Source organism: Epinephelus lanceolatus, chromosome 6 (genome assembly GCF_041903045.1).
Source record: "Epinephelus lanceolatus isolate andai-2023 chromosome 6, ASM4190304v1, whole genome shotgun sequence".
Taxonomy (NCBI): domain Eukaryota; kingdom Metazoa; phylum Chordata; class Actinopteri; order Perciformes; family Serranidae; genus Epinephelus; species Epinephelus lanceolatus.
In genome coordinates, this window is record NC_135739.1 from 26,633,274 (window position 1) to 26,654,039 (window position 20,766).

The 20,766-nt window shown below is 37.1% G+C and overlaps 2 protein-coding genes across 2 annotated transcripts; both read left to right on the forward strand.

The window, feature by feature from the left end:
- The first annotated feature begins 914 nt into the window (after window positions 1-914).
- pex11g (peroxisomal biogenesis factor 11 gamma) lies at window positions 915-20,765 on the forward strand. The gene is made up of 5 exons (XM_033621977.2): window positions 915-1,108; window positions 17,814-18,011; window positions 18,689-18,867; window positions 19,331-19,399; window positions 19,500-20,765. The coding sequence occupies exons 1-5, from the start codon at window positions 1,046-1,048 to the stop codon at window positions 19,711-19,713; spliced, it is 723 nt and encodes a 240-aa protein (XP_033477868.1). The 5' UTR covers window positions 915-1,045; the 3' UTR covers window positions 19,714-20,765.
- On the forward strand, window positions 8,078-12,654 carry LOC144463675 (uncharacterized). Its single transcript, XM_078168864.1, has 8 exons — window positions 8,078-9,512; window positions 10,077-10,211; window positions 10,521-10,655; window positions 10,847-10,915; window positions 11,788-11,882; window positions 11,991-12,117; window positions 12,219-12,339; window positions 12,424-12,654. Exons 1-8 carry the CDS (start codon window positions 8,196-8,198, stop codon window positions 12,513-12,515), a joined length of 2,091 nt encoding a protein of 696 aa, XP_078024990.1. The 5' UTR covers window positions 8,078-8,195; the 3' UTR covers window positions 12,516-12,654.
- Window position 20,766: the final 1 nt, after the last annotated feature.

A 20,766-nucleotide genomic window follows, 5' to 3' on the forward strand; every position in this document is an offset into this window, starting at 1 on the left:
CACTACATTTATATTAATATGATTAAATTCACTTTTATGAAACATAATATTAAAGGAAGGCCTACTGTGCATGTTGTTAAAGGAAAACTTCACCCCCATATGATTTGTATGTCAATTACTCATCCCATGTTACAGTAGATTTGGGAAAAAAACTTAGTTTAACTTGCACGTCTCCATGTTGAATGAAAAAGGTGAACATTCTTGATTAATTGAAGTCATATGGGGCTGCGTTTAACACTAGCAAAACTACATCAAAACATTTGTTTACTAAGTCCTACACAACTTGTGCAGTGTACTGTAATCTAAGTCTCATTCATTTTTTTCCCCCACTATTATTTTCCCCCCATTATTTATTGATTTTTTCCCCACCCCTAAACCATACCAGTGCTGTTTCTAATGTCAGAGTGATCTACTCTTGTTCATTTTATTTATTTATTTTTCATTTCTTTTAATTTTACTTATGATAGTTAAGTATAGTTTGATACTATTTGCTTGGTGCTTTTTCTTTTCTTTTTTTTAATGCAGGACTTTTACTTGTAACAGAATGTTTTTACAGTGTGGTATTTCTATTTTTATTTAAATAAAAAATCTAAATACATCTTCCACCTCTGTATTATAGGCTACCTAACCCTCTGGGAGAAAAACACCACAGCAAAGCAACCCAAGAATGTATAAAGATCTTTCACAGCCTGAGGAAACAGATTTTATTTGTACTTAATATTAATTCGTAAACTAAAACTTTAATGTAAAGCTGCAGAAAACATTATGTTCTATAATATTTTTATTGTATTCAGTGAAATAGATACATAGGCTATGATTGTTAAAGCAGAAACTCAGTTGCCCGAACAGAGGAGGGCAGCAACACACCGTTGTGAGAGGATGTTTGAATCGGTGATCAACTAGTTGAGTCTATCTGTACAAAGTCCAGCTGATAACTGCAGAGGAGATGTTGTGCAGGAGCTTCATATTTAAGTGTTTATTTATCGTGTAGTGTCTTTGTGAGAGTGTTTGAGCAGCGGGCAGACAGACAGACAGACAGACAGACATGCAGCCGTCATTGGAGTCTCTGGTCAGACTGCTGGAGTCTTACAGAGGAAGAGATAAAGTTGTAAGTAACTCATGTTGTTAAATATTGAAATGATGAGGGGTGCACGTGAACACATCACCGGTATCCTCTCTAGTAGGTGATAGTTCACTGGTTTTATATTAGTCTCTGTTTTATATTCCATCCATTCAACCTCAGGGTGTTTGACACGAAAGCAGAATCTAACCACAGTAGCCTGCACATTAGGAGTGCTTTTTGCAGCCTACTCTTTTGTGTGTCATTTTGCTGTGTGACATATGTTAAGATAAAATAAGCCTTAATAGAGAGAAATTCCGTTGTTGCAGCAGCACAAGTACAGAAATCAAATGAATAGATAAAGTAAAAAAAAAAAGAAAAGAAATCATAATATGAGGTTTAAAAAACAATAACGATTGAGGGAAAAACTGAAACGAGCAAAATTGACAGATGTGTGATTAACAGCAGCAGAGTCAACAAGTCTATGTCAACAGTATACACCAGACTAATATATGATAGAACTATAATTATAGCTGCTGCGCATCGGGTCAGGTCCGGGCATTTTTAGGCAATTCTGAGCAACAAGCAGAAGAATTGGAAGACATTTAGGAATTTAGCAACAAAATCTGCCGAGTGCGGTAAAGTTGGAAAGATATTGGCAGATTCGAACTTCCGGGATCAGTAACTCTTAAGTGAAACGTTGTTAAAACACAAAACACACATATTTTCAATCGTAGTAAGATAGACAACGAGCTACAACATAATATTCATCAAAATGAGCCGTCCTCTGAGCCACACCAAGAACATTGGTGTTTACGTGCAGCCGGCTTTGAGCACAGCGCGCAGGGACCGTCTACAAAGTGCAACACCGAAAAGAGATATTACAAAAATATTCAGTAACGTCACTATAATACAGTGTAGTGTCACCAAACTCACTCCACACTTCATTGGTCTCCTACAGAGTACACTACAACACTTGGTTGGAAAGAAAGGCATTTTACATAATTTCTGGCAATTTTTCTTAGGAATATTAATCAATAATTTCAATATGATGCAGTGTAGTGTCACCAAACTCACTCCACACTTCATTGGTCTCCTACAGAGTACACTACAGCACTTGGTTTGGAAGAAAGGCATTTTACATAATTTCTGGCAATTTCTATTAGGAATATTAATCAATAATTTCAATATGATGCAGTGTAGTGTCACCAAACTCACTCCACACTTCATTGGTCTCCTACAGAGTACACTACAGCACTTGGTTTGAAAGAAAGGCATTTTACATAATTTCTGGCAATTTTTCTTAGGAATATTAATCAATAATTTCAATATGATGCAGTGTAGTGTCACCAAACTCACTCCACACTTCATTGGTCTCCTACAGAGTACACTACAGCACTTGGTTTGAAAGAAAGGCATTTTACATAATTTCTGGCAATTTTTCTTAGGAATATTAATCAATAATTTCAATATGATGCAGTGTAGGGTCACCAAACTCACTCCACACTTCATTGGTCTCCTACAGAGTACACTACAACACTTGGTTTGAAAGAAAGGCATTTTACATAATTTCTGGCAATTTTTCTTAGGAATATTAATCAATAATTTCAATATGATGCAGTGTAGTGTCACCAAACTCACTCCACACTTCATTGGTCTCCTACAGAGTACACTACAGCACTTGGTTTGAAAGAAAGGCATTTTACATAATTTCTGGCAATTTTTCTTAGGAATATTAATCAATAATTTCAATATGATGCAGTGTAGGGTCACCAAACTCACTCCACACTTCATTGGTCTCCTACAGAGTACACTACAACACTTGGTTTGAAAGAAAGGCATTTTACATAATTTCTGGCAATTTTTCTTAGGAATATTAATCAATAATTTCAATATGATGCAGTGTAGTGTCACCAAACTCACTCCACACTTCATTGGTCTCCTACAGAGTACACTACAACACTTGGTTTGAAAGAAAGGCATTTTACATAATTTCTGGCAATTTTTCTTAGGAATATTAATCAATAATTTCAATATGACGGAGTGTAGTGTCACCAAACTTGCTCCACACTTCATTGGTCTCCTACAGAGTACACTACAGCACTTGGTTTGAAAGAAAGGCATCTTACATAATTTCTGGCAATTTTTATTAGGAATATTAATCAATAATTTCAATATGATGCAGTGTAGTGTCACCAAACTCACTCCACACTTCATTGGTCTCCTACAGAGTACACTACAGCACTTGGTTTGGAAGAAAGGCATTTTACATAATTTCTGGCAATTTCTATTAGGAATATTAATCAATAATTTCAATATGATGCAGTGTAGTGTCACCAAACTCACTCCACACTTCATTGGTCTCCTACAGAGTACACTACAGCACTTGGTTTGAAAGAAAGGCATTTTACATAATTTCTGGCAATTTTTCTTAGGAATATTAATCAATAATTTCAATATGATGCAGTGTAGTGTCACCAAACTCACTCCACACTTCATTGGTCTCCTACAGAGTACACTACAGCACTTGGTTTGGAAGAAAGGCATTTTACATAATTTCTGGCAATTTCTATTAGGAATATTAATCAATAATTTCAATATGATGCAGTGTAGTGTCACCAAACTCACTCCACACTTCATTGGTCTCCTACAGAGTACACTACAGCACTTGGTTTGAAAGAAAGGCATTTTACATAATTTCTGGCAATTTTTATTAGGAATATTAATCAATAATTTCAATATGATGCAGTGTAGTGTCACCAAACTCACTCCACACTTCATTGGTCTCCTACAGAGTACACTACAGCACTTGGTTTGGAAGAAAGGCATTTTACATAATTTCTGGCAATTTCTATTAGGAATATTAATCAATAATTTCAATATGATGCAGTGTAGTGTCACCAAACTCACTCCACACTTCATTGGTCTCCTACAGAGTACACTACAGCACTTGGTTTGAAAGAAAGGCATTTTACATAATTTCTGGCAATTTTTCTTAGGAATATTAATCAATAATTTCAATATGATGCAGTGTAGTGTCACCAAACTCACTCCACACTTCATTGGTCTCCTACAGAGTACACTACAGCACTTGGTTTGAAAGAAAGGCATTTTACATAATTTCTGGCAATTTTTCTTAGGAATATTAATCAATAATTTCAATATGATGCAGTGTAGGGTCACCAAACTCACTCCACACTTCATTGGTCTCCTACAGAGTACACTACAACACTTGGTTTGAAAGAAAGGCATTTTACATAATTTCTGGCAATTTTTCTTAGGAATATTAATCAATAATTTCAATATGATGCAGTGTAGTGTCACCAAACTCACTCCACACTTCATTGGTCTCCTACAGAGTACACTACAGCACTTGGTTTGAAAGAAAGGCATTTTACATAATTTCTGGCAATTTTTCTTAGGAATATTAATCAATAATTTCAATATGATGCAGTGTAGTGTCACCAAACTCACTCCACACTTCATTGGTCTCCTACAGAGTACACTACAACACTTGGTTTGAAAGAAAGGCATTTTACATAATTTCTGGCAATTTTTCTTAGGAATATTAATCAATAATTTCAATATGACGGAGTGTAGTGTCACCAAACTTGCTCCACACTTCATTGGTCTCCTACAGAGTACACTACAGCACTTGGTTTGAAAGAAAGGCATCTTACATAATTTCTGGCAATTTTTATTAGGAATATTAATCAATAATTTCAATATGATGCAGTGTAGTGTCACCAAACTTGCTCCACACTTCATTGGTCTCCTACAGAGTACACTACAACACTTGGTTTGAAAGAAAGGCATTTTACATAATTTCTGGCAATTTTTCTTAGGAATATTAATCAATAATTTCAATATGATGCAGTGTAGTGTCACCAAACTCACTCCACACTTCATTGGTCTCCTACAGAGTACACTACAGCACTTGGTTTGAAAGAAAGGCATTTTACATAATTTCTGGCAATTTTTCTTAGGAATATTAATCAATAATTTCAATATGATGCAGTGTAGGGTCACCAAACTCACTCCACACTTCATTGGTCTCCTACAGAGTACACTACAACACTTGGTTTGAAAGAAAGGCATTTTACATAATTTCTGGCAATTTTTCTTAGGAATATTAATCAATAATTTCAATATGATGCAGTGTAGTGTCACCAAACTCACTCCACACTTCATTGGTCTCCTACAGAGTACACTACAACACTTGGTTTGAAAGAAAGGCATTTTACATAATTTCTGGCAATTTTTCTTAGGAATATTAATCAATAATTTCAATATGACGGAGTGTAGTGTCACCAAACTTGCTCCACACTTCATTGGTCTCCTACAGAGTACACTACAGCACTTGGTTTGAAAGAAAGGCATCTTACATAATTTCTGGCAATTTTTATTAGGAATATTAATCAATAATTTCAATATGATGCAGTGTAGTGTCACCAAACTTGCTCCACACTTCATTGGTCTCCTACAGAGTACACTACAACACTTGGTTTGAAAGAAAGGCATTTTACATAATTTCTGGCAATTTTTCTTAGGAATATTAATCAATAATTTCAATATGACGGAGTGTAGTGTCACCAAACTCACTCCACACTTCATTGGTCTCCTACAGAGTACACTACAACACTTGGTTTGAAAGAAAGGCATTTTACATAATTTCTGGCAATTTTTCTTAGGAATATTAATCAATAATTTCAATATGATGCAGTGTAGTGTCACCAAACTTGCTCCACACTTCATTGGTCTCCTACAGAGTACACTACAACACTTGGTTTGAAAGAAAGGCATTTTACATAATTTCTGGCAATTTTTATTAGGAATATTAATCAATAATTTCAATATGACGGAGTGTAGTGTCACCAAACTTGCTCCACACTTCATTGGTCTCCTACAGAGTACACTACAGCACTTGGTTGGAAAGAAAGGCATTTTTTCATAGTTTGGGGGAATTTTTATTTGTAATTATATTCAATAACTATTACAGTGTAGTATCATAAACCTCAGTTCAACCACTCCTGTGTGGTACTACAACAATTAGCTCAGGAGAGAGGGCTTTAGTATAATTTGGGGGATTTTAATTTTGTTACATTTTAGTATGGTGTGGTTGCCTAATTGCCACTACCTTGAACCAATCAAATGAAGGATGGATGGGGTGAGTAAGTCACTAGCCAATCAGAAGCAACTTTCAATTAAGCTCTACCTGCAGTGATATTTCAGTCTGCAAAACCTCTATCATGGAAAAAGGAATATGTCAACTGCCTATGCATATGGTTTCCATTGAAAATGTGCCCCCAGTCCTGCTCCATGGTTCTATGTAAGTAATCTTTTCATTGTAGTTATTAACATATTTGTACTATGCTTGTATACTTGTTCTGACTCTTCAACTAACTGAAATTTTACTGGATATCAGCTCCAAACTAATATGTATTTTCTGAATCTGAAGAAATAGCATGAAAAGACAAAGACACATGATGTCCCTAACCTATCATTAACCATATGTTGAAATAATACTGAAATTACGAATTAAGGACATTTTTATGGGAAAACTGTAAATGTGATTTTTTTAGTTCTTAGTTATGTATAGATATGTTCATGTACTGCTTGTGTCACATGACAACCATGGCTTTACTGTAGAGTTTAGCTCTATCAAGACTTTATTACACAAACTCACTTTATTTTGACAAAATGTTTTAGCTTTTCCTGTCCCCCTTTCCCTAGGTTAGAGGCAATTTAAAGACAATGGGAAGAGTTAAAAAAGGAAGCAGAGCTCAGAGGAAAGACCTGTGGGCAATGGCAGGTGGAATGGAAGCTCTTGTCAGATCAATGAAGAGTGTTAATATTACAAACAGAGGAACAGAGTATACTTCAGAAATCTGGTCTGAACTATCTGTAACCCTTTTTGGTCAAGATCAGAAGAAAAACCGTCATTGGCTATGGGTTATATGGACCAGAAATAGAAAAGGCGTGAGGGACCTGACTATTAAACAACAGGACAAGACAAAAAAGTCAGAGGAAGACAGTCATGCTAGAGACCTAGTATCAGATGAGGACACAGAAGAGAATGAGGCAGAGGAATTACAGGCAGGAGTTCAACCACAGGAAGTGACAGATGAAGACTCACATAAAGATGAGGAAGAAGACAAACAACAGGAGATGTCATTACAGACAGGAGTTCAACCACAGGAAGTGACAGATGAAGACTCACATACAGATGAGGAAGAAGACGAACAACAGGAGATGTCATTACAGACAGGAGTTCAACCACAGGAAGTGACAGATGAAGACTCACATAAAGATGAGGAAGAAGACAAACAACAGAAGATGCCATTGCAGACAGGAGCCCGACCTAAACATGTAAAGACATGGAACAGAAAACAATGGAGAAAGTTGCCTGTGGTATCAAAGAGGTTCACAATTACAGTAAACAGAAAGAAATGGCAGACAATTGTTCCACTGCATGGCTCAACAAAACTGAGGCAACCATGGACCAAAGTCTTATACAACAGTTTCCGACAGAAAAATCCCTGTTGTACTCTTGCCTTCAAGAGCCAGCATATCAAAACTCCTCAAAGCCGGAAAATTAATACTCCATATTTAAACATCAGTGCTGTTTGTACATTCCCTTCCTGTAGTACAAAATACTTCTTTAAAAAGAAAAGGGAGCCAGTGGGAGAAAACCTGCTTAAGATATCTGTGCTCCAAAAAGGAAAAATGTCACACAAAACAAGTGAAAAAAAATTCAGGCCTGCAGTAAACACAAGAAGAGGGAAAATAGCAAGAGCTATACACAAAGGAGTGAGCCAACTGTACTACAGTAAACTTAAAAAAACACCCGTTGCCGAGCTGATTTCCGGAAACATAACACGAAGTCTGAACAAAAATGTTCTTAAAGTGATAAGTTCAGAGGTTAGTAAAGGGAAAAGAATTCATGATGATGTTTTCATGGAGATGCACCTCACTCAAAATATCATGAAGGAATGTGACTCCAAATTTTCCAAGATGCCTGGCTACATACAGCACTTTCAAGTTGACCCCTTTGGTGTACACATGTATACTGAAACAGGAGTAAGCATAGTTGTGCAACACCTGAGAAAGAAGATCCCGCTGACCTTATACCTAGATGCAACAGGTAATGTTGAAAGTTCCCGGGCAGACCAAAAAAGTCCTTTACTACTCTCTCACTCTTCCTGGAGGGGGTCCGAATGCACCTCCCCTCCCAGTCTGTGAAATGCTGACAAATGAACACTCTGTACCACCAATCACATTCTGGCTAATGCAGTTCTGCAGAAAACTGTCGCAGTACACAAAACTAAGAGTACATCAAGTTGAAACAGATTACAGCTGGGCACTAATGCAAAGTGTTCTTCTGTCATTCAACAGAGAGAGCATTGTTAGCTACATAGACAGGGCTTTTTCTATTTGTTCAAAACTGAAGACATGGAAGGACATCAGAATGTTTACAGTGCTACACATATGCTCTGCACACGTGATCAAAGCTGTCACTCAGTCAATTTCAAGAAAAACAGCAGACAAAGGATTGAAGGATTTCGCAACATTTGGTTTTGCCAGGTTACAAAACAGTACCTCAATGACGGCAGCACTCAAAATCTTCCGCTCACTGTGCACTGTACTAATTGGCAAATACAACAATGACATTGTCCTGAGTAATCTGAAAGTCATGCAGGACTTAATAAAAAAATGCAACATTCCTGACATGGAAGAAACTGAAAAATTAGATGGCAGCCCCTTAGCTCAGGAGGAAGATGATGAAGAAAGAAGAAATGCCCACACAATTGTTGGCAGATCTCCCTTCACATATGAGTTCAAGAGGGTCCTGGAGGAGGTACAGAGAGAGCTCGAAAAAACAGATGCCGAGAGCCCACATGATGAGGAAAATCCATACTTCTGCCCAGGCATTGTTGATGTCCTTTTTGAGAACTACCTTGGCATTTTTCCCCTGTGGAGTGGTCTGCTTTTGGGGAATTTGAAAAGGTATGCATCTGACAAAGAATATGACACATTTGGCCCAGGTAAAACAAGGGACACAAACTGCCATGTGGAGAGATGGTTTGGAATTGTCAAACAGTCAATTCTGAAAAAGCAGAGGCAACTGAGGCCAGCGACATTTGTCAGGAAAATGTATGGCTCTCTGCAGGGGAGATACAGAGAACACATCATGTCTCATAACTTCTCTGAGCAGTTACTCCTTAAACCCATGCTACCAAAAGACCTCACTCAATCTCAGGAGGGTTGGGCAAAGCGAGATGGAGCAAAGCCCCAGACTGCCAGTTCCAAATTTTATACTGCTCCAACCACTATTCCAGTTCCAAAGAGAGCAAAGTCAACTCTGAACACTGGCAAAGATCTTCAAGAGAGCGCAGATGGGAAGAACAGCAGCAATGTCCTCACAAGTAAAGGGTCCACGTCTGCCACAGAGGTACTTTTTTGCTGATCACTAAAATGAAATGACTGCTCAAAACAGATTAAAACCAAGTCAGAGTAATTTGCACTTTCCAGAGCTATACTAGCATTGCTAAGGAAGCATTTACAAACATTAAGCATCAGTGAGGCAGTTGTATTCACATCCAAGGTGTGTTCACCCCAGGACACAGTCTCCCATAAAATACTGACAGAATTTTAAATAATGTGAGAAAATATTCATGAATACAGAACGATGTGGGATAGTTTAATGGCAGCTTTCTCCATAACAATAATATTATTATGATAATAATCTTTATTTATAGAGCACTTCTCAAAAACTACATTATATAGTGCTTCACAAAGGCAAAGATAAAGAAGTCATAAAACATCAGGTTTAAAACAAAAGTCCAAAAAACACAAAAACAGATAAAACCCCAAGTAAAATCAGGAATGACTGTCCGATAAAAGTATGTTTTAAGAAGGGACTTAAAAGAGATCACAGACTCAGGACAGTTGAATGTTGAAAGTATTGCAAATGCTGTATGAAGTGATTGCAGTTTCATTGTTCATATCCTTGTAGGTTGAGGCCCTTTGGACATGCAAACCAACCGAAGTTGTTGTGGCTGTTGTACGACATGCTGAACAGAAGCACAATTACACCCTGCGGCACAGAGAATTTCAGAGTTTGAGGCCTGATGAACTCATCGTAGGCGAGGCAAGTTTCTCATCAGAACTGATGTCACAGATTTATCTAAAATTAATCTACTTGTTGATGGATCAGTCCTTTAAAAATTATGTGAAAATGTTATGAGTTTTGCTGCATAAAATGATTTAACAAGTTGATTGTCGTGAAAGAAGGTCTGGAATGTGACTTCAGACAAACCAGTCTTTAGCTAAAGTGTTGCATCAATGACCCATTCTCAAACATGTTGACAACAATGTGATTAAATATGAATTAACTTTAGTCTCTACACTACCATTACCAACATACCAATATTTTTGTGTGATTAATTTTCTCCAAAAGGTGATAGAATGTTACATTAGAGCCATCCTCAATTCTAAGGATACTGCTGGCCGACTCTACCTCATGAATCACTACACCGTGGGTGCAATTGTACATGGCACAAGAGAGCAGATGGCAAGGCAAGGGTTAAAAAAGGTGAGTGTAATCATTATTATATTATCACTTTAGTAGTCTTGTTTTTAACCAATACATTTATAATAGCCACTTCACCTTTTTGGTTGGTCCAGTGGAGGAAAATTCATAATATATTCTCATCATTTGTTTTTTTGGTTCAGTATATTACAAAAGAAATACAGTCCTTTTTTCATTTTCACACATTTTGTCAGGTCACATTTGATGACTATGATGGAGCCATTGGATTTGTCAACATAAGAAATGTGCACTGGAAGTTTGTGGTGAGTATAAAGCTACTTATAGTACTATGTGTCTTTACAGCATTTATGTATGGCTCATGGTTTGTCCATTTAAATGCTATCAACCTTGCAATTGCTATAAAGGTTTATGAATACCTATAATAAAGTAAATAAAACTACATAGATTACTATTAGTTGAATCTTTTAATAAAAGTTCATGTACTTTTATCAAATTTTATAATTAATCTACTCACAGACAATAAGAGGCTTACTGTGCATCAAGTTGTCAACTGCAGTTTTGAAGTTTTACATTATTATTGTTACCTCCACCAAGGAGGTTATGTTTTCGCCGGTGGTCTGTTTGTCTGTCTGTTTGTTTGTTTGTTTGTTTGTTTGTCTGCAAAATAACTCAAAAAGTTATGAACGGATTTTAATGCAATTTTCAGGAAATGTGGAAAATGGGACAAGGAACAGATGATAAAATTTTGGTGGTGATTAGTTGAAGCAAAGGGGATAAAATAATAAATAAAGTCTATGGTCTGACAGCCTCAGCAGCAATTAACATGGTGAAAATAGCGCCATCTGGTGGCCAGAAAGCACATCTTGTTCTACTTGCTAAAAATATTGTTTAAAAAAGTTGAAATTAATGTTCTGTGTTAGAAATACAAAAAAAACATTATATTCTGGTTAGTAAAAAATAAAAATGAAATAAATACACCACAGTCTCTCCATAGTGAAGGCATATATTTGTGATGCAGGCTGCAAAATATGATGCAGAAGGGGAGGGAATATCAGCTACTTGGTGGAGATCTGCACTCTGAGTGCTTTTCTAGTTTTATTATTGTTGCTGTTGTTGTTAATGACACATTTGAAGATGGTATATGGTTTAATGATGCTACCTTTTTATGTTACAGTATCTTCATGCCCTTTCAAACCACATTTTTGTGGTTGATCCTCTACAAGGGTCAAATGAAGTCGAGGACTCCAGAAAGGCTGGCTACAGATTTGGGTAATATTAAATAGATTATGGGAAGTAAATAGGTTACAAACACATTCTGTCAAGCCATAGAGTAAGCGCAAAGGTAAAGCAAAAATGTATTTTACTTTCAACCTGTAGACAGTATTTCAAAATGCGCCGGAACAGACTTGGAAAGGAGGACTGGGTTAACATCAAGTGGCAGCCTGGCAAGATAACGCACACCTTCCAGAAAGATGACACCAGTTGTGGGATCTTTGTCATGCAGGTGATTCTATGCAATATGTTTTCTTTATGATAAAACAGCATGTAGTTTTACTATGTAAGATGATCGTACACAGTACACGTGTTGTTTTGCCATCTCTACAGATGGCCAAGATGACCGTGACACAGTTTCCAAACATCCCAAAGAGGTTTCACATTAACACATCCAAAAAATCTCTTCAAAATCTAAGAAGAGACATGGCAGAAGAAATTCTGAAAGGATCAGGTATTGCTCAAAATATTACATTGATATGTCAAACACTTCCTACAAACTTAACAGTAATAAAGACCTGTATTTCCTTTTTTGCAGTTTCAAAGGATGAGTTCTGTTCCTTCTGTGGCAATGAGGACCTGCCCAAGACTGCTGTTGATGCTGTCTGGGTGAGATTTAGACATCAATAGATAATCTGAATAGTGGATAATCAGTAGATAATCTGGGGTTAAGAACCAGACACAACATTAAATTATTCAAATATTATATACTTTTATGCATTACATAGAGGTAACATTTTCTTAATATGTTTAATGAATTTATCCCTGTAGATTCAGTGTGAAACTTGCACAAAATGGTTTCACATGAAGTGCCTTGGAATGACAGCGGCAACGACACCAAACACAGATACCCCTTGGTATTGTGTACTGTGCAACGACCCTAAATAAAGAGGCTGTAGGTGACTTTGGTGAGGTCTTACCTGAGATAGACTTTCTATGTAAAAATAGGACTGTGAACTTCTGTCATTAATAATGTACAGTGAGATGTGTGTGTGTGTGTGTGTGTGTGTGTGTGTCTATTCTAGGAACGTTCATTTTGCCGTAGTTATTTTTCATGTAATTTTACTGTATCACAGATAATCAAAATGTTGTTTTTGAGTCTCTGATTGATTAACATTCCTACTAAAATTCCCAGAAATTATGAAAAATGCCTTTCTTTCAAACCGAGTGTTGTAGTGGAATCAGCGGCTGGAAAACTGGGGTAGATATATGCAGGGCTGATGAGCTGATGGATTGCATGTGACTGGCTTGGTGTGTCAGATCAGCAGTGACCAGGGAGCTGGAAGCAGAGGAGTGCCACGCCCACCACACAGACACAGACACACAGAGAAACACACAGGGTGGCACAGGAGACACAAGGGTAGGGGAAACACAAGAAAAAAACTGGAGGCCAGGCTGTGGCTGCAACAATTATAGTGAAGTTATTGATTAATATTACTTAGAAAAATTCCCAGAACTTATTAAAAATCCCTTTCATTCAAACCAAGTGTTGTAGTGTACTCTGTAGGAGACCAATGAAGTGTGGAGTGAGTTTGGTGACCCTACACTGCATCATATTGAAATTATTGATTAATATTCCTAAGAAAAATTGCCAGAAATTATATAAAATGCCTTTCTTTCAAACCAAGTGCTGTAGTGTACTCTGTAGGAGACCAATGAAGTGTGGAGTGAGTTTGGTGACACTACACTCCGTCATATTGAAATTATTGATTAATATTCCTAATAAAAATTGCCAGAAATTATGTAAAATGCCTTTCTTTCAAACCAAGTGCTGTAGTGTACTCTGTAGGAGACCAATGAAGTGTGGAGCAAGTTTGGTGACATTACACTGCATCATATTGAAATTATTGATTAATATTCCTAATAAAAATTGCCAGAAATTATGTAAAATGCCTTTCTTTCAAACCAAGTGTTGTAGTGTACTCTGTAGGAGACCAATGAAGTGTGGAGTGAGTTTGGTTACACTACACTGCATCATATTGAAATTATTGATTAATATTCCTAATAAAAATTGCCAGAAATTATGTAAAATGCCTTTCTTTCAAACCAAGTGTTGTAGTGTACTCTGTAGGAGACCAATGAAGTGTGGAGTGAGTTTGGTGACCCTACACTGCATCATATTGAAATTATTGATTAATATTCCTAAGAAAAATTGCCAGAAATTATGTAAAATGCCTTTCTTTCAAACCAAGTGCTGTAGTGTACTCTGTAGGAGACCAATGAAGTGTGGAGTGAGTTTGGTGACCCTACACTGCATCATATTGAAATTATTGATTAATATTCCTAAGAAAAATTGCCAGAAATTATGTAAAATGCCTTTCTTTCAAACCAAGTGCTGTAGTGTACTCTGTAGGAGACCAATGAAGTGTGGAGTGAGTTTGGTGACACTACACTGCATCATATTGAAATTATTGATTAATATTCCTAAGAAAAATTGCCAGAAATTATGTAAAATGCCTTTCTTTCAAACCAAGTGCTGTAGTGTACTCTGTAGGAGACCAATGAAGTGTGGAGTGAGTTTGGTGACCCTACACTGCATCATATTGAAATTATTGATTAATATTCCTAAGAAAAATTGCCAGAAATTATGTAAAATGCCTTTCTTTCAAACCAAGTGCTGTAGTGTACTCTGTAGGAGACCAATGAAGTGTGGAGTGAGTTTGGTGACACTACACTGCATCATATTGAAATTATTGATTAATATTCCTAAGAAAAATTGCCAGAAATTATGTAAAATGCCTTTCTTTCAAACCAAGTGCTGTAGTGTACTCTGTAGGAGACCAATGAAGTGTGGAGTGAGTTTGGTGACCCTACACTGCATCATATTGAAATTATTGATTAATATTCCTAAGAAAAATTGCCAGAAATTATGTAAAATGCCTTTCTTTCAAACCAAGTGCTGTAGTGTACTCTGTAGGAGACCAATGAAGTGTGGAGTGAGTTTGGTGACACTACACTGTATTATAGTGACGTTACTGAATATTTTTGTAATATCTCTTTTCGGTGTTGCACTTTGTAGACGGTCCCTGCGCGCTGTGCTCAAAGCCGGCTGCACGTAAACACCAATGTTCTTGGTGTGGCTCAGAGGACGGCTCATTTTGATGAATATTATGTTGTAGCTCGTTGTCTATCTTACTACGATTGAAAATATGTGTGTTTTGTGTTTTAACAACGTTTCACTTAAGAGTTACTGATCCCGGAAGTTCGAATCTGCCAATATCTTTCCAACTCTGCCTTTTGCATCAGCTGAGGCTTGAAGTCACAACCTCTGAGACTAAGAATCAACTCCTATCTCACTGAGCTAATTAGTCAGTGTCATTTCATGTATAGCTTCACAAATTCACTAAGCCAGAAAAATCTGAAAATACACATATTGCATCTCGACAGCATGGAGATGTTGGTAATTTATTTTAACAATGATTGATTTGCTTCGTAAGTGAAAAATTGATGTTTAACTAGTTGAGCTATGTGCAAAGTGAGAAGCCTCAGATGGTTTCACACTGAAGTACTGACACTAGATCTTTGTGCAAAGTTTGGTTTATTTTCAAGCATGAGAAAGCAGATTTTCTAGCAGAAAAAAGACTTGAAGATGCTGCACAGTGATCAGTCACGCTCAGGCAATTTTAAGCAATAAACTGGAGCACAGGAAGACGGTCATCTACTGCTCTGAGCTAATTGGCAAGTAGCAACTCAACAGTGGCTTCACAAATTGAGTAAGCCATTCACTGTTGTGTAGGAAAGCAGCCATCCATGCACGGAAAGGCAGATTTAAAAAAACTGTAAAAAAAAAAATTCAGTTATTAAGACAAAAATCTGAAAATACACATATTGCATCTAGACAGCATGGAGATGTTGGTAATTTGTTTGTAACAATGATTGATTTGCTCCATAAGTGAAAAACTGATGTTTAAAAATGCCATTTTAACATTGACTCCAATTGTTCACATTAGAGCAAAATTCAAAATGCTGTCAAAAATTCAGTTTTTGAGATAAAATTCTGAAATTTGCCACACATCATCTACCATGACTCTAGAATTTTGTCATTTTGTCATCATTTTTTTTCATGAACATTGAAGATTTATTTAGCAAGAATTTGCATGTATATGTTTACAGTACCGTTTACAGTCAAACATTTTGATGCACTGTAGGCTCAATTTTTGATAAATCAAAAATCTGAGAAACATAGTTTTTGTAGGACAGTCTGAAGATGCTCTGTAGCAAGTTTGGTGTCAATTGAGCAAAAATTGTGGGAGGAGATAGGTTTAAGAAGTTTTACAGTTTTTGAAAAAAAAAAACAGTGATGAACTTCATAATTTTTAATAGGTTTAAGTGTACAAAAGTTTCTTCAGTATTGGGGCTACAGTTTGATGAAAGTTGTGAAGTTGTAGCACGTATGGTTGATTTGTTATGAATTTTTAAAGTTTTGAACTTTAGACGCTTGCTGAAGCGCCACCATCAGACCTATTGGTTTGAGTTTACAGCTGAGGATATCTGGCATGAGACTGGACCTTTGTGCAAAGTTTGGTGAGTTTTCACCCATGGGAAGTATGATTTCCCCGGAAGAAGAAGAAGAAGAAGAAGAAGATGAATACCTAGGATTACAATAGTGTCCTGGCAGCTTATAAGGTGAAACATGGTAGTATTATTTTACATAGTATAGTACAATATTATAACGTAGAATACATGGATATAATGTTATACAATCAATAATAAATTTGATATAATTTATAACAAGATATACTTCCAAGATAATATTGGCATATATTGGATATTAGATATATTGATATCAGTATCAGTTATCAGTCAAATGAGTTGTTAGATATCGGCGTGTCGGTTATTTGCAAAAAATCCAATATCGTGCAGAGATGTTGAAATACTATGTTAATACCCTTAATAGTCCGTTAATCACTAGGCATTCAGGAGGATATTAATCTGCATCTGCTCTAATAATCAATCAGTCATTTGGGTCATTTTTCATTCTCTGGTTTCAGCTTTTCATTAATCCTAGGGTCTGGGAAGTTGCGGCCATTTTCTATTAGGGCTGCAACGATTAGTCAACTTATCGATGACTAATCGACTATTAAAATAATCAATGACTATTAGTAGTTGACTAATCGGTTTGAGTCATTTCTCATAGAAAAGTACTATAAAAATACCCTCAAAATACTCTTCTTACGTTCAAATATTGGCAGCTTTACACACTCTTCCATGACAGTGGGTTAAAACCCTTTGGCGTGAGTACGAAACAAGACATTACATGACATAGTTTTGGGGTTTGGGAGAGACGGGCCGACATTTTTCAAAATTTTAACACATTTTTCGATAAAATGATTAGTCGACTTCAATTAGTCGACTAATCATTTTATCGAAAAATATGTTAAAATGAAATAATCGACAGATTAGTCGACAATGAAAATAATCGCTAGTTGCAGCCCTATTTTCCATATTTTCTGACATATTATTTACCAAACAAGTGGCTGAGAAAATGATCAGCAGATTAATCATTACTCAAATTAAAATAACATTGCACCCATTGTACATAGTTGTTGATAAGTGCTTTATGGTCCAGATGCTCTACAGCTGTTCCCGGGGGTTTTTGTTGGTAAAGGCTTTTCTCAAAGCCCAACAGCTTAAACTGTTCTCATTAGTGGCTTATATCTGATCTATAAAGGATTAGTAAATGATCTATTAACTTTATTAAAGCCGTTAGTCATATAACATATAAACCATTCATAAAGGGTGGAGTATTAGACAGTTGTTCTTTTTAAATCAAAGCCTGAAAATAAGTGAAAATTGTCTTACAAAATATATAAAGAAGAGATCAGCTGTCACAACATCCTTGACAATAAAGCTTCCTATTTACACTCTTGTCATTAAAAAGTGATTCTGACATTACCCAGAGTTTTCCTCCTCTGTTTGTCCCTTCAGATCCGTACGTGTTGTTATGGCTCGCAGTTGGTCGGAGGAGTTCTCTCCCGGAAGGCAGAAGCAGACGTGTCATCCCAGCGGCTCGGGCAACGTCTGCTGCTGTTTTCTGCTCAGCTCAGTCACTGCAGGACGGTGCTGAGGCTGTTTGATGATCTGTCCATGCTGGCTTACTCCCACAGCTACGGGTTTGGAGGCGGGGTAAGCAACACAACAACACTCTGCTCCATCCTATTTTCATTCTTTAATATTTAGCCAGGGAGGGATTGATTAGCTTCCATTACACTAGATGGTTAATTTAATTGTCTTTTTGGAAAGTTTAAAGAATATAAAAGGGTTCTCTGTTCGTGTTCTGCACAAAATGGGCATCTGCTATTGTACTGGATAGTAGGTAAGTAAGTAAGGGAACTTTATTTATAAAACACTTTTCAAAACCAGAGTTACAAGGTGCTATGCAGTGCAAACAATAGAAAGTACACAGCAGTCAAACACACAAATTATAACAACAATAAAAACTATACAGAAAACAAACAGCCATAACTGTTTCAAAATAAACACTGACTATTTTGTTCCCATGAAGCTTTGACAGTGGTTGTGTTTGCTAAGACTCAGGATACACTGTTGATTATTTTAAAATAACAAACCTAAAGTTGTTTAATCTTTGTTAAAATGGCACAATGCTCACATTTTACCCATCAGCACTGCAGTAGATGTTAATTTATGAGTACAACATGGACAATTTTTTAAAAAAAACACATCATTAGTTACCTTTTCTGTGAAAACAATACTGATCTTGCAAACGATGATGTGATACATAAACACACAGTTTCACCCTGTAATATGCAGCATTAATGCACGTGGCATAATGTCTCCCAAAGGAAGAGGACGCAGCTGTGCGCTGGATCTCGGTGCTGACCAACATGGCTGACCAGCTCTACTACCCCTCTGAACACATCGCCTGGGCCGCTGACGCCGAGCTCATCAAAGTCAAGTCTGACAAGTGGTGGCTGTTCAGCACGGTGCTGTGGGGGACTTCACTGCTGCTGGGAATACTCAGGTCTGAGGTCGTCTGTACACACACGTTAAATCAAATCTGACGGAAAACACTGATTTAAAATTAAAATGCCAGAAAGGCAAGTGTCACTTACATGCTGATTCAAATTAATATTTAATTACTGCACTGAATATAAGGATAAGGCTGGAAAAAATCCACCATGTTGTTCTACAGTAGCCCAGAAGGGACAATCCATACACTGGCTCTACATAGGGACATTTGTGTTCATCCAAGCATTTACACGCTTGTCACATGGGAGAAGTTTTTGTTCTGCAACCTCACTGCTAGATGCCGATAAATCTTGTACACTAGATCTTGACTTGCAAAATGCTGATCATGTTAACAAAATAATTTGTAAGATTGAGCCTTGACTTAGTCACCTGCTTTACTTGCTGAATTTGGAGCAAATGGCCATGAAACACAGTCAGTCTGAGCTGAAGTGTGATGTGAATCTTTTGCTCCTCAGATCACTCCGCGTTCTGCTGCTACTGAAGAAGAAGCTGAGGAGATGTGAAAGGGATGGAGAAGGCAACAGGTGTTGTATCTACAGTTTCCTTTCAAGTGTTTACTCTCTTTGCCATCAGTCTAGAGGAAGACAAAATGTTCTGATGAACCGCTGTGTTTTTCTCCCGCAGTCGCTCTCAGCTCCGCAGACAGATGCGAGGGGAGGCCCTCTCCATCCTCAGCAGCATGGCTGACCTCAGTAACGCCATTCACTGGATGCCGCCCGGCTTCCTGTGGGCAGGACGATTCCCTAACTGGCTGGTGGGGCTGATGGGCACCATCTCATCTCTGATTGGTTTGATTCAGATGAATGCCGGAGATAGTGATGAGACAGACAGCGCATAGTCTTCACCTCACAGTGAGGAGTAGCTCAGGTGAATGAATCATGTGTACTGGTGGAAAATGCTGAATGAAAGGATGAGCGGCAGAAATTTACTGTGATCAGACTTCAGTCGGACTGTCAGTGGAGTTTAATGTCTATTTTGAACTGAAAATGTCTGAAAAAGATAAAATCATCTTGACCTAATACTAGTAGAGTTGTAGCTAATCATCCAAGTGCTTCATCAGATGTGACTGGAAGCCTCTTGATCTTCAGTTCAGTCAGTCATCGAACAGTTTGCGGAGAGACTTGATGATGAGATTAATCAATCTAATGTACCTTTACTAAACTCGTCTTTCTCAGTGGCATCACAATCACACAAATTGAATTTATTTTCAGCTCGTGTTGTTACATGCAGATGAAAGTATTCACATAGCATTTTAGCATGGTGTAGGGTTTCCTCAGAAAGCAGTATTCGGTCAGCATCACAACTAAGTCCTAATGACATTGTAGTTAACTGGGGGCAGCTCCTGGATAAATCAACTTATTAAGCACATTAAGTACCTCCTACTTACTCTACAGGGACAGCAGTGGTTGTGTTTAGAAATTAAAGCTGTGTAGATACAATGAGATTGTGGGAAGAGTGGTAAATTGTTGCCTTATGTGCATACACACTCCATACACCTAATGTTCAATCGTACATTCTTTCTTCTACAGTGCAGATTCATAAATAGTGGATTAGTCATTTCACTTTTTTTTTGTGATTTTTACAAGTGGGTTAGTTGGATCATTTAAGTAAGAATTAGATTTCTGTCACATCATCTTTAAAAGGACCAACTTAAATGTTGTAATATCCTCAAGCTACAGCACAGTAACTGTAGTCATGAATAAGCTCCTCTGGTGTTGAAATAAGCTTATTTGTGTTTGAGAATCAGTAGAAAACAGCCCACAGTTACACTAATAAGGTTTTATATGGAAACAGTCTGTGTCACTGGTGAAACGAGACGGAAGCTGCCTGGAGTCAAATGTTATTTCAATTATGTAAACTAATTTTTTAAATAAATTGAGTTGTCTGTGCT

What these genes read in the sequence shown, in the direction of transcription:
- pex11g (XM_033621977.2), top strand. Translation starts at nt 1,046, where the DNA reads ATGCAGCCGTCATTGGAGTCTCTGGTCAGACTGCTGGAGTCTTACAGA. An exon ending in GCTACGGGTTTGGAGGCGGG is followed by an intron (nt 18,012 to 18,688) that starts GTAAGCAACACA and finishes TGTCTCCCAAAG; the next exon opens with GAAGAGGACGCAGCTGTGCG. An exon ending in AGGGATGGAGAAGGCAACAG is followed by an intron (nt 19,400 to 19,499) that starts GTGTTGTATCTA and finishes TTTCTCCCGCAG; the next exon opens with TCGCTCTCAGCTCCGCAGAC.
- LOC144463675 (XM_078168864.1), top strand. Translation starts at nt 8,196, where the DNA reads ATGCAACAGGTAATGTTGAAAGTTCCCGGGCAGACCAAAAAAGTCCTT. An exon ending in ATGAACTCATCGTAGGCGAG is followed by an intron (nt 10,212 to 10,520) that starts GCAAGTTTCTCA and finishes TTTCTCCAAAAG; the next exon opens with GTGATAGAATGTTACATTAG. An exon ending in ATGTGCACTGGAAGTTTGTG is followed by an intron (nt 10,916 to 11,787) that starts GTGAGTATAAAG and finishes TTTATGTTACAG; the next exon opens with TATCTTCATGCCCTTTCAAA.